This window comes from Tursiops truncatus, chromosome 20 (genome assembly GCF_011762595.2).
Source record: "Tursiops truncatus isolate mTurTru1 chromosome 20, mTurTru1.mat.Y, whole genome shotgun sequence".
NCBI lineage: Eukaryota > Metazoa > Chordata > Mammalia > Artiodactyla > Delphinidae > Tursiops > Tursiops truncatus.
The window spans coordinates 13,825,397-13,838,425 of NC_047053.1; the positions used below are offsets into that span (position 1 = coordinate 13,825,397).

Sequence of the window (13,029 nt, forward strand, 5' to 3'; positions counted from 1 at the left end):
CACGTGGCCACTCGATTACAACTCACCCACTTCTCAGTTGCCAGATATCAGAGACTATTCTCTCTTTTTTCAAATCGCTCCCTTCTTATGCCTTACTGTTTAAATTATGCCTCTCAGAGAAAAATCCCTGCAGCAGATAAACACAGGATCTGGAATGGAAACTCCAGCATGCCCAACAATAGTGCCACTGTCACACACACGTGAGCTTTCGTGAAACCAAGGGATTGGCAACCCAGGGCTGCCGTGCCCAGGAAAATTACTTCCTGTGGGAGAAAGAAAACAACCTTCAGCTCCTTGCAGGTCCCGGGCAAGCCCAAGCCAGGCTCACTGTAGAACCTGAATGTTCTGTCTTTGGGAAGGGGGGGCTGGAGGTAAGGGCCGTTCCCACCCTCACTTGCCCTGGTCGAGAAAGGCAGTAGTTGGGTGAGCATCAAGGCTGCAGCATAGACACCTGGCTTTTTCCTAGGAAAGTGGAAACGAAGCCACCATGGGCGGCTCAACACTGCTAAGGGGACGATCAATTAGCAAGATGGGTCATGTGGTCCAGAGAGAAAAAAGAAACTCCATTCCTGTTTGAAAGCACCTTCCAGGGTCGGATGCATTTTTCTCCCATCAGTCAGATGCAGAAAGGCAATCACTTCAATTTAATAAGAGAAGGAAAATGCTGAGCTGCCTTATTGACATCCTGCATATTCCGTATTATTGAAAGGAAATAAAGAAATTACAGGCCGCATAAGCTATTAGCTTCATAATGCCCTGTCCCAGGGTAATCAGCAAAGACTTCTTCAATACAGGGTGCTCTGCAACTCGGTGGTAAATGAATCCTTGCTTCAGGATTATTTAAGGATGACTGGACATTGTGCATCTAGAAGTTCTCCATGTCCTGAGCAGCCGAACAAAATTCAATTCTCAAATAACTACCCGCCCACGGCTGCCCCTTTCTTTCCTCCTGCTGTTCATCTTTGTTCCCACCTCAGCACCTGTCCCTCCTCCCTGGGCCATTCTTCCTCTAACTCAGGGTTTCTCAACCTGGGCTCTAGGGGGCCAGATAGTTTCTCTGTGGTGGGGCCCGTCCAGTGCACTGCAGGATGCTCCCCCAGTCATGCCAAATTTCCCTGAGGGCAATACTCTCCGCACCCCGCCCCCTCCGGCCGCCCCTGCCCCGTTGAGAACCACTGTCCTAATCGCTTACTTTGCACTCTTTGGGGGTAAAACTTACCACTGCCTGGAATACTTTTGGTTCCATTTTGCTGTCAGGAACCAGTTTGGACATCACCTCCTCTGGAAAACTACTCTAACGCCCCTCCCCCCAAAAAGGAGCAGGGCTGGGATTCTTCCCCCGTGTGCCCTCCCCGCCCTGTACATGCTTTTCTGATAGCACCTATGTGACAGGATAATTGTCTCCTTACTTCATTTAATAATTCATCCATTCATTCATTAATTCAACCAATACTGAAGTGCTGGGTATAGGAAACAGGACCACAAATAAGACACTGGGTTCCTGCTCTCATGGGCTTATATTCTAGTGATGGAGGACAGGTAATAAACAAGGACAAGAAAATGGCAGATATTAATAAGCTACAAAAAAATATATAGCGGGTGTCTCCCCCCAAGGGAGACTTAGCTCCTTAAGAGCAAAGACCGCATTATTCGTTATTTTATCTACAGGAATTAGCAGTGAGCCTTAAAAAAAAAAAAAACAAAAAAAAAACCCTAGCCTTTTCCTCATTTCTCTCCAGGCATATGTCATTTTCTGCTCTCTGTTATAGAGATCTGGGAGGGGTTCTCTCCTGGGGGACAGTAAACTTCTTGAAGGGAGGAACTGCCCAACCTATAAATTTTACAGAGAGAAAATCACAGGGTTTTTGTTCAATTAAATGATTTTCCTCAAGCTATAGTTTTGAACACTAAAATTTTACTAAAGATATAGCTAAAAAGCTTAAGAGGAGAGACAAGCATTTAATAGATGGGGAAACAGAAGCAGCAACTTGCCCAAGGTCACACAGCCAGTAAACTGGACGAGGCATCTGCCTCAAAAAACACGCTTTCTTCGCCACCACGTATCACTGCATCTTGTAGAAACAGACAGGCACAGATTAGGTAAAAATGTCCGGAGAAAATCTCTTTCCTGACAGAAGGCTGTTGGCAAACCGTGGCTAGCATTGGGGATCCTCCCTGGGTGGGAACGGGGAGGTGGTGAGTTTATTTACAGGCAAAAGGGAGCTGCCAGTTCAAGGAGAAGAAAAATGAATGACATTAATTTTTCAGATTCTTACCACTGGGACTGAGCCTCTACTTCAGCACTTTACTAGCAGGGCCAAAAATCACTCCAAAACTAACGCCTACAAAGAAGAGGGCCAAAAATGTCTGCCTTTTTTCTTTTCAAGGAAAGAAAGGTTTGTAATATATAAAAGCTGGGATCGTTCTGCACAGATGTTAAAAATGACCCAATCTGTTGGGCTGGAAGCATCTTCTGAGAGGCAGGATGGCTCTGAGGGACAAGCATGGACTTTAGGAAGACAGGTCTGTATTCCAATCTGCATCTACTTTAGCCTCTCCAAACTCAGGGGTTTGGAGGGAGGGGGTATGATATCTAAGTTAAGGGGGATAACAGTACCTGGCACAGGAAGTGGACACTGCCTCTCCTGCCATTTACACCAGGTAAGAACTTTGGCCTGGGAAACAAGAGACCTGGTTTCACCTCGCAGCTCTGTCCTGACTCAGTGTGACTCAAATACTTCAAATGCCCTGACCTCAGTTTCCTTTCTGGTCCCTACTTCAGATCATGGTCACAGGATCAAATGACACTGCATCAGTTAAAACCAGAACAATGCCTGGCAAATTGTAGGCACCCAATAAATGTTAGCTAAATCTGACATCAACTGGATTTTGTCCTATAAATGCTCACCATGCAAGTTTCCCTCGACTTGCTGTTTACACATGGCTCCATCTGTCTGACAGCAATACCAGTCAGTCCTCCGTGGTCATCTCCCAAAAATACCCCTGCAGTGTTTGCTCCAGCTGATGAGTCAAGAATGAACCTGAAACCAAGGGCAAGTATTATTGCTATCCACCTACCTCTCACCAATGTTATCTATTATTCACTGCTCCCATACATTCAAAGAACAAATATCTATAATCCATCCCAGACATAAGTCAACATTAGCTCTATCATGCTTAGAAACTATAAAGGGAATATAAAATTTTTTTTTTTAATTTTGAGGATCGACATCTGATATCCACGACCTTCAGGCAGAAGGTATCAGAAAGTCTTTCTGAACCCTGAAAATCATGGTGAAGGTCTTAAGCATTCCTCCACAGAGACTGGTACAGACTGATTAGGGGACAACAGTGATGACAAAAGACACACAAAAACATGCTGCCTCACTGGACTCTTACCCTGCCCTGCCCCCCCAAAAGGGTGAGCAGAGAAGTCTATTTAAAGTCAACAGTCATTGGGTGGCAAGGCCACAGGCTTTCCAGGACTTCTTTTCTTTCCCTCAAAACCTGTTTACAAAGAAGTGAAGAAAGGAGAGCATAGCCTACAGTGGTGCCTGTCTCCACTTAGCATTTTAATTCTTTTGGGGGGGGGGGCCGCGCTGCACGGCTTGCAGGATCTTAGTTCCCCGACCAGGGATCGAACCCACGCCCCCTACAGTGGAAGCACAGAGTTTTAACCACTGGACCGCCAGGGAAGTCCCACCACTTAGCATTTTAACGCTGCCCCCCAGAACAGCTCACCACAATGAATGATGAGGAACAACAGTAACCAAAGAGCTAACAGCTACCAAGTTCTTACCTCCTCCATTCCGCCACGAGCTTTATGTGCATTAGCTCACTTAGTATCTAGACAAATTTCTAGGTGTTATCATCCCCATTTTCCAGACGGAACACTAAGGTTCAGAGAGGCTAAGGAACCGGCCCGAAACCACACTACCCATAAGTAGCTTGGCCGGATGTGAATCCAGGCTGTCTAACTCCACAGCCTGAGGACTGAACACCTGCCTTAATTCGAAGATCAGAATAACTCCCTTCTGGAGTGATCCCCTCAGAGCCCTCCCCCACCCTTCCAGGTTCTTACGAAAATTCACGTGGCCTTGTTGGTGGGGAAAAAAGTCACTAGGCCTGTGGACAAGGAGGAGTTAAGGCCACACTTGTGGACTTAGAACTCAGAGTAGTTTTCTCAGTTCTGTGGGCTGGAGCCAGACTTGTAGCATTAATTTTAATGTAAATTTTTTTGGAGGTGATTCATGTAGAATTCCTGCCAAGAATTTTAATAATTAGACTGAGTTAGACCAAACTCTGTCTGTACATGCCTAACAATATCTGCTGATTTAACAGTTATCCTGGAAGCCCCACAGAGCCCGGGGAAGGCCTGGCCATGCAGGCTGCAAACGGGGATGGTCAGTGGAGAAAGACACCTGTGAGCCCCCCAACTTTGGCCCCCCATCCTACAAACAACTGGCTCTACTTTCCTAATATCCCATTACCACCAGGGAGCAGAGGAAGGGATGAAACCAATCAGAAAATGCTCATAAAAGAAAACCTTTCCCAACAGTCCTTTCTACCACGAGCTGAGGGCTATAAAGTGTTCCCCTCTAATGTGTGGATTTTCAGCCTTTTCCCCTGCTGTGGCTCAGTGCATTCCCATTGGCAACGGGGACTCATCCGCAGGGAGGGATTTCTTTAAGGAGAGGAGGAGCTGGGGGAGAATCCAAATCTTTACTCCCCACCCGTCAAGAATCAGACTCTTTAAGGGTGGGGACCTGCAGAATTTGGTAGAGCCCCTGGAGAATCTGTTTCCCATCCTCCTCTCCCCCTCTCTCGTGGTCACACACATGCACATACATACACACACGTGTGTCCTCACACACAAACTCACACTCTCACACTAACAGCACCACGGATCTAACAGCTCCCAAACGAGGACGGTGCCAATGAATCAAGCCTCTCCTGGAAGGCGGTGCCGTTAAAACCACAGAAATTATATTAAAATTATAAAATAATTTACAGGCTTCTTAAAGCAGTCTTCAAAACAGAAAGGGAAATTTAGATCAACCTCTCCCCAAATAATGGGGAGAGGGGTTATATGCCAGAAGAGTAAAATATAAAGGCATATTATTTGCATAAGACACAATTTATGCTATGGAAAACCATGGAAAATGGTTCTAGCCATTGCTGTCCCATAGAAATATAATGTGAGCCACTTATATCATTTCGAATTTCCTGATAGTCACCTTTAAAAAGGTAAAAAAAAGGGCTTCCCTGGTGGCACAGCGGTTGAGAGTCCGCCTGCCGATGCAGGGGACATGGGTTCGTGTCCCGGTCCGGGAAGATCCCACATGCTGCAGAGCGGCTGGGCCTGTGAGCCATGGCCGCTAAGCCTGCGCATCCGGAGCCTGTGCTCCGCAACGGGAGAGGCCACAACAGTGAGAGGCCCTCGTATCGCAAAAAAAAAAAAAAAAAAAAGGTGAAATTAATCCTAATATATGATAACTCAGTATATCCAAAACAGTATCATTTCAACATATAATCAATGCAAACAAGTACTGATAGGGTATTTTACATTCTTTTTTTCATACTTAGTCATTGAAATCCAGTATGCATTTTAAACACTTACAGCACACTGCGATTCGGACAAGTCATGTTTCAGGTGCTTAAGATCCATGGCGGGGGTGGGGCGGGGCGGCTACCATATGGATTACTCTGCTCTAGAAATTGGTATGGTGCAACTTTTAAAAGGTCCAGAGTTCCAGCTTACTTCTAAATTGTGTATTTCTGAATGACTGGCCTGTAAGTAATGAATACATACTATGTTCTTTAAAGGTTTTTTAAAAAGAAAAAGTGTTAAGTTCATGCTTGTCCATTTACTACTAAATGGCTCTGGACAAGTAATTTCAACCTTCTTGAGCTCCAGCTTCGTCAACTGTAAATGGAGATGAAAAATATGTCAATATGATTTCCCTCACAAGGGCTGTTATAAGGATCATATGCTATATGCGTATGAAAGTGTTGTGTACTATGTGTGCTATGCAAATGCTAATGATCGTTATTATAGGTCCTGTAAGAGAACAGCTCATCCTTGCAAATCAATAGCATTCTTCTCTTCAGACTATAAACGTTTTGCCCACAGCTGTCCTTCCTTCCCAGAGGCTTCAGAACAGTAAGAAATGCATATTTCTGTTACCCTATCAGAAGCTATAAACCTACTTTACAAGAAAAATCCCATCAGAATTTCCAAGTGATATTTAAACTATTTTGTTGAATAGATATTTTGTTAAAATTGAAGACCCTGCTTTAAAAACAGGAAGGCATCCCTGGTTGGCAAATTCTAGAGGGAACCAACTAGCCTTGCCTCCAAGAGAATTAGCCAATTCAAACACACTCTAAACTAGCGAGCAAAGATGGAGAACACCCATCCCCCACCCCATCCACCCACCCACCTCACCTTGTTCCTTTTCCTCCAGCCTTCTGACTCTTTTAAGAGTTTTCCCAAATTATGTGTGAATTTGAGTGGTTAGAAACAATCAATATTTTAAGATTGAGAAGAGAGCTGCTGTCTAAATATTTCTTGATGGGTGAACAAAAGACCTTCTAGACGCCCCTCCCCACCCCAATCTGTTATGATAATGGAGGCAGTAAGGCAAGCCCTGAGGAGAGACGAAATGAATAAGTGAGTAGTACGTAATTATTTTATGAAGAGTGACTTATACAAAGAGAAACCAGAGAAAGCTTTCGTCTTTGAGAATTCGCTAAAGGCAGAGAACAAATCCTTGTTCCCAAAGGCCATCTGAGGTACCCCGCATTAGCACACTTCCCTGCAGACACAGACCCCCAACCCGGGAGACAGACGTGAAGACCATGAGTGACAGCATCCTCACTGTACAGCTCAGCCATACTTAGAGCTTCTGAGGTTTGTAAAGTCCAGATTATAACTAAGATCAGCCTTTCCCAACGTGTGCTCTGCATGATGTTTCCAGGCATTTCACATTTGGGGTTGGGTGGGTAATCCAGCAGGAGTTCCATGGCCAAATGAGTTCTGGGAAATCCTGGACCACACGAAGTGCAGCAGGTTCTTCTACTGCTCAGAGCCTCTAACATGACAGTGTCCTGCGGGAGAGAGGGATCTGACCGTGCACTGGACCTTCCTTCAGATATCAGATCTGGAGTATCCTCAGGTTGACATGATCACGTCTTCAGACACTTCCACTTTCATAAATGGTTACAGAATATACTGGGTGGCAGAAAAAAAAGAAACGTTCTCTCCTGAAACCAGCTGAATCTCTGTTTTGTTGTTTTCACACTTGTAGAACTAACTGCACGTCAAAGCTGACCCTCAGAAGCGCCAAACTCAGCACCCACTGATATAACAGCAGTAGCTTCACCCACCTACCTGTGATTTCTCTGTTCTACCTCCCGGGCTACCCCCAGGCCTCCCTCCCTATAGACACCTGTGGCCCCTAATCAAAGGCATTCCTGCTTTTGCACCTATAGGTATTGATAAAAAAGGTGTAAACATCCTGAAACAAAATATAATCATAATAACTTTTACTGTCTTAACCTCGTGTTCCACAGAGCTTGCTCAGAGTAGGAACAACAAAGAAAGAAACATTTCAGTTCTGACCTCTGATTTTTCTCCTCTAGACTCAATTGGGCTGTTTCAAAAACCATGTTCTACTTCTTTGGACTGAAGCCATCATGGTTAAATCTGAACAGTGCATGGCACTGGTTCCCAAACATGGGCCAAGGGCCCCTAGAAGAGGGTCTCAGGGTCATTTCAAAGGTCTTCCAACCACATGAGCACCAAAAATTGTCTGCAGACCAAAAAGTCGAAGTGTAACTTCTATTATATGAAGGAATCCACGAAACCTTTTGATGTTAAAAAGAGATCCTCACGGGGCTTCCCTAGTGGTGCAGTGGTTGAGAGTCCGCCTGCCGATGCAGGGGACACGGGTTCGTGCCCCGGTCCGAGAAGATCCCACATGCCGCGGAGCGGCTGGGCCCGTGAGCCATGGCCGCTGAGCCTGCGTGTCCGGAGCCTGTGCTCCACAACGGGAGAGGCCACAACAGACAGAGGCCCGCATACCGCAAAAACAAAACAAAACAAAGTAAAAACAACTGGAAACCAAAACTAGCGCTTTTAATAAATACACCCCTTGCCAGTAATCTATCCTATTAGCAAGAGAATAACACAACTCAATATCTTCTAAGTTACAGATTAATTAAATGATTTAAAAAACTCTTTGATTTTGTTTCTCAGTCTTAATCTCATAAGACATGGCAAAATTTGAAATGACAAACACTCATAAACCCAAACATCACTCAACGGTCCTCCTTGAAATTCTACAATTTTCTGTTCTTCGGCAAGGAACAGATTCGATTTTGTGTTTATTTTTCAGTGACACCAAATAGAGGGAGCTACTGGTGTGTCTTTAGAATAAAGCCTCAATATAACATTTTGACAAGACCTGCACTAATTAGAAAAACAATATAGCCACCAAAACCATGATGACCTCTGACGATTCACAAAAGACAGCATTTCTTTATTTCTGGGGAGTTTCTCAAGCAATGAAAAATGGAGGTATATAAACTTGTGTTCCAAAGGAAGCGAAAGTTAAAGAACTACTGTGAGTGATGCTTATAAACTAGACTAATGGGAAATGGTACACAATAGATAACATATCTTAAGAAATGTTAGCAAGTAAGATCTCCTTTAATATCTATTTCTATCCCCTATGGACATTATAGAATCATCATGAAATACTCTCAACATAAAGGCAATTTATTTGCCAGGAGAAAAATCTTAAAAGTCATTTCACCTATTCACAGTGAAGATTTCATGAAGACCTACAAAAGCAATCATTTTTCTACTAGAAGTTCTATCCAGTTCTCAGTTGGAGCAACATGTCACATCTTCTATATCAATCTGTGGCTTAAATTCTAATCCTTATAACTGGCATAGAGAGATAATAAAATGTTTTCCAAATGCTGTGGGAATTTTTTAAAGCTCCCAATGCATAATAGTGTGGGGTTTTTTTTTTTAAGAATTTATCATCAGTTCCAAGTTAAGAGTTCAGTTGCAACAAATACTCAGAACTGAGGACTTAAAAAAAAAACCCCATATTTTCTCTATATAGCATTATTGCTTCGATGAATTAATGCCAACAAATGTGGTCAGTATTGTTTCCAGATTCTTCAAGCAATTGTACTCCTTGTATGGTCGACCCAATCCCGGCTGTACTTGATTACTTAATTTTCAGTCATTTGCAAACTCAAAAGTGAAAATGTAGAGGCATTTGGGCCACTTTACTCAGCAGTAGAACGCGAAATGTGGGCACAGTTCATAGACTTTCTCACATAGGTCTTCTCAACACAAAATATCCTGTAGGAAGAACTCCCTCCCTACATTGAAAAGCCTTTGGGAGGGCAGTTTCCATTTTTTGAGAGAATATGGACTTTAAGAAAGATTCCTTCTTGTTATATAGTTTATCATTTGTTAGCTTTTTTTTTTTAAGTATCCTTTGCTGATTAACTCCATTCTGTCTATTCTCTCAAAGGACTCCAAGTTCCCACAATACATATGTATTCAATTTTATTGCTTTTCACTTGATATATTGCATTGTAACTGTTCAAGGCATTTTTTTGTGAACATTATGTTTCTGTCTCCCAAACTATACTCTAAGCTTCTTAACAATAAAAACCATGCCCTGCCTCCACCTTGGGAATTTTTTTCTTTACCGTGACTGCATTTAACCTATAAATTTATTCTGATTAAACGACATCTTTACAATATTTTGTATTTCCAGCTAGTCTGTTTCTCCATTAATGCGAGTTTCTTTTCCTTTAACATCTAACCAAAGTTTTTTCATTTTCTCTACAAAAACAAAACATGCACATGGTAAAAACAAACAAACAAACAAAAAAAACTTCCAGTGAGTCTCTCTCTCTCCTCCCAGATTCCACTGTCACCCTGAGAGGTAACCCCCTCATGCAGCTTCCAGAACATGTTCACGCATATGCATATTTATATAAGCATAAATATCTTTTCCCCACCCCTTGTTTTTAAAAAGCTGGGCCAGTTATCAATATACTACCTCTTAGCTGCCAAAAAAAATTATTTAAAAGGATCAGAACCATTTTCATAGATTAGGCAAGAAGAGTGAATTTGGAGCCAAGAGACAATAAACTGATATTGGGCACAGAAACTAAATATAAGCACACTCCATGTGACACCAAGTACAAATCTTTTATTTTTTTAAATAAATTTATTTATTTATATATTTATTTTTGGCTGCATTGGGTCTTCGTTGCTGCACCTGGGCTTTCTCTAGTTATGGCGAGCGGGGGCTACTCTTTGTTGCGGTGCGCAGGCTTCTCACTGCAGTAGTTTCTCTTGTTGTGGACCACGGGCTCTAGGCACGTGGGCTTCAGTAGTTGCAGCACATGGACTCAGCAGTTGTGGCTTGCAGGCTCTAGAGCACAGGCTCAGTAGTTGCGGCACATGGGCTTGGTTGCTCCACGGCATGTGGGATCTTCCCGGACCAGGGATCGAACCTGTGTCCCCTGCATTGGCAGGCAGATTCTTAACCACTGCACCACCAGGGAAGTCCCTACAAATCTTTTCAATGGCTGAACAGTATTATGTTGTAGAGATACATCATGATTCACTTAACCAGTCTTTTATTCACAGGCACTTACACTGTTTCACATTTTAGCTAATATTGCTACAATGAAGATATCTTTGTTTATATTTGTAAATTCTATTGGATAAATTCCTAGAAATTGAATCCGGAGGTCAAAGGTTACATACATTTTGAGTGACCAGTGCCAAAGAAACAGCATCAGTTTACACGTGTGCCTGCTTCTCCATAACTTTCCAACACCCTGTCATCAAATGTTCTTTTTGCCAATCTAATAGTGACGTATCGCATTCTATCAGTTGCACTTCTTGCATTATAAGTGGAACCGGGCATCTTTTCATATTTACAAACATGTTTATATTTCTTTCTCTGTTTAAACTCTTAACTCAAATTGATTTTAAGAGCTCATTATGCATTAAGGAAAAAAATGGCCCTTTTCTCAGTTGTATGTGTTGGAAATACTCTTTCCCAATCTATGGTTTGTCATTTGATCTCGTTTCTGGTATTTTGAATCAAACAGAAGTTTTACATGAGATTCATCTCTTTTATACTCACCAACAAAATCTAGCTTAATTTTCTGAACACAAGTATATGTTAACTTCCTTCCAAGAGACGAGAAGTCAGACAGAAAAATTAACAGTCACCAAAAATCCTTCCCCTGGATTTGTGAGAATTTGGAGGAGCAAATAACTGTTAACTAAACCACTGCCAGCACCCAATGACGTAATTCATGGAAAGGGGATCCGCAGATCCCTGGAAAGGCACATTTTCTCCTTTTGTTTGCAAAGTCCATATGCTTGTCAGCTTCCCAGAGGCCAGCAACCCTCTTTGCCTCCAGTAAAAGATGCCTTGGCTTAGCCATTTCAGAACAGAAGTGGTTACAGATGAAGATTTTGGCCCTTGCCCTGCCCCAGCAGAGACTCTTCCACACAACACCCAGGTCAATAAGCAAAGAAAGGAGATTTGCTCAATTTCCCAGAGAGACTATGGCCCAACACAAGACCAAAGGAAAAAAATGATAATGAGTCAGGTTCTTCAACTCACGAAGTCCCCAGGCAATGAACAGATGACAGATGTGCTCAGACAGCTATTTCTCTCCTGCCACTTTCTTCTTCTTTCCAGTAAAAGAACAGAGGAAAATGAAGTAGAAAAAAATACTAAAAATGATTTCTCTCTTCACCTACACTGCCTTAAAGTCACTTATGTTACAGCAAGGACATTAACCCTAATAAGAATGGTGTGTCCCCCCAAATTCAGGGAAGATTTTAACTTCATTCAATGTGTTCTTGGTATTTGAACATGATGGTACCACATTAATGCCCATACAAGTGGGACAGTTCAAAAATAATTAATGATTATTGATGATAAGTTCATGGCATCAAGAGTAGAGATAGAGGAAAGAAAGAAAACAGGATGAGTAAAAATACTAAAGGGGGGGTGAGGTGGCAGAAAGGAACTTGTTTTGAAAAAATGGGATGTTATCGTTGAGAATAAATAAGTGGGATTATGATTAGAACCTTCAGAGTATAAAAAAGTAAAATTCTGATGACCTCTAGGAATTGCTTCTAAGAAAGGAATAAAAGTGAGAATTAATTAGTACCTAGTATAATGCTCACCAGCTTTGGTACAGGAACAAAGAAAGTACCTGACCAACAAGGATACGGTGGTGCTGGAAACTCGGCAGGGTGGCAGACCCAACAAAGCAAGGGTGACAGTTCTCAGAGACTAGGACACACAATACTAAAATGGGCAACCACATACAGGGGGCAGAACTGGAACTTTCAGGGTTTCCCCCCTAGGCCTCTTCCCCTCCCTAGAGTTTTGGTCTCCAAGCAATCAGTCCTATGCTTTTGTTTCTATGCTCAGTTTTAAACCATATTTTGAAAAGGTACTTCTTGAAAGGCAAAGATTGGGAGAAAAATACTGAAGCTCTTAAGAGCTCCTGTCTAGCTGCCAAAGCATTGTTTTAGTCAAATGTCAAATGAAAAGGGAGAAACAAGGATGATTTTATTTGAATTGCTTCCAAGGAAAAGTAACCTCCAGCAGAACACTGGGCCCACTTTGCTAGAAATCCTGGCACGTCGACAACAGAGATGGAAGAAGAAAACTGCATCTTCCAGAAAGCACGGTATCAAACAGGAAAAACCACAAGGAGTGATGCAGGTTCCTGTGGCTCAGGATCCCTTTTATTCTTTTCTATTTCTTTCTGTTGTAAATAAAATTATTTTTAATTTTCCCTAGAAGGGGGCTTTAAAAATGCTTAAAGGTCAAATGTCTTATTTTAAGTAAAATTAATATATTCCAAATTTACTGACCTAAATAAGGAGAGAGTGAAAATCAATATAAATATATTCCAAATCTTTAAAATTAAGATTTCAGAACATGGTTA

General features: G+C 42.4%; 1 protein-coding gene across 3 annotated transcripts in view; it reads right to left on the bottom strand.

The window, feature by feature from the left end:
• Positions 1 to 13,029, bottom strand: part of NXN (nucleoredoxin) — a 140,790-nt gene that overhangs the window by 72,676 nt on the left and 55,085 nt on the right. Inside the window, exon 2 of one of the 3 annotated variants that reach the window (XM_033848372.2) lies at positions 2,909 to 3,041. The exons of the other annotated variants lie outside the window; for them this stretch is intronic. Coding sequence (XP_033704263.1) covers positions 2,909 to 2,950 — 42 coding nt within the window. The 5' untranslated portion in view covers positions 2,951 to 3,041. The remainder of the gene's footprint in view (positions 1 to 2,908; positions 3,042 to 13,029) is intronic. 3 annotated transcript variants of the gene reach the window in all.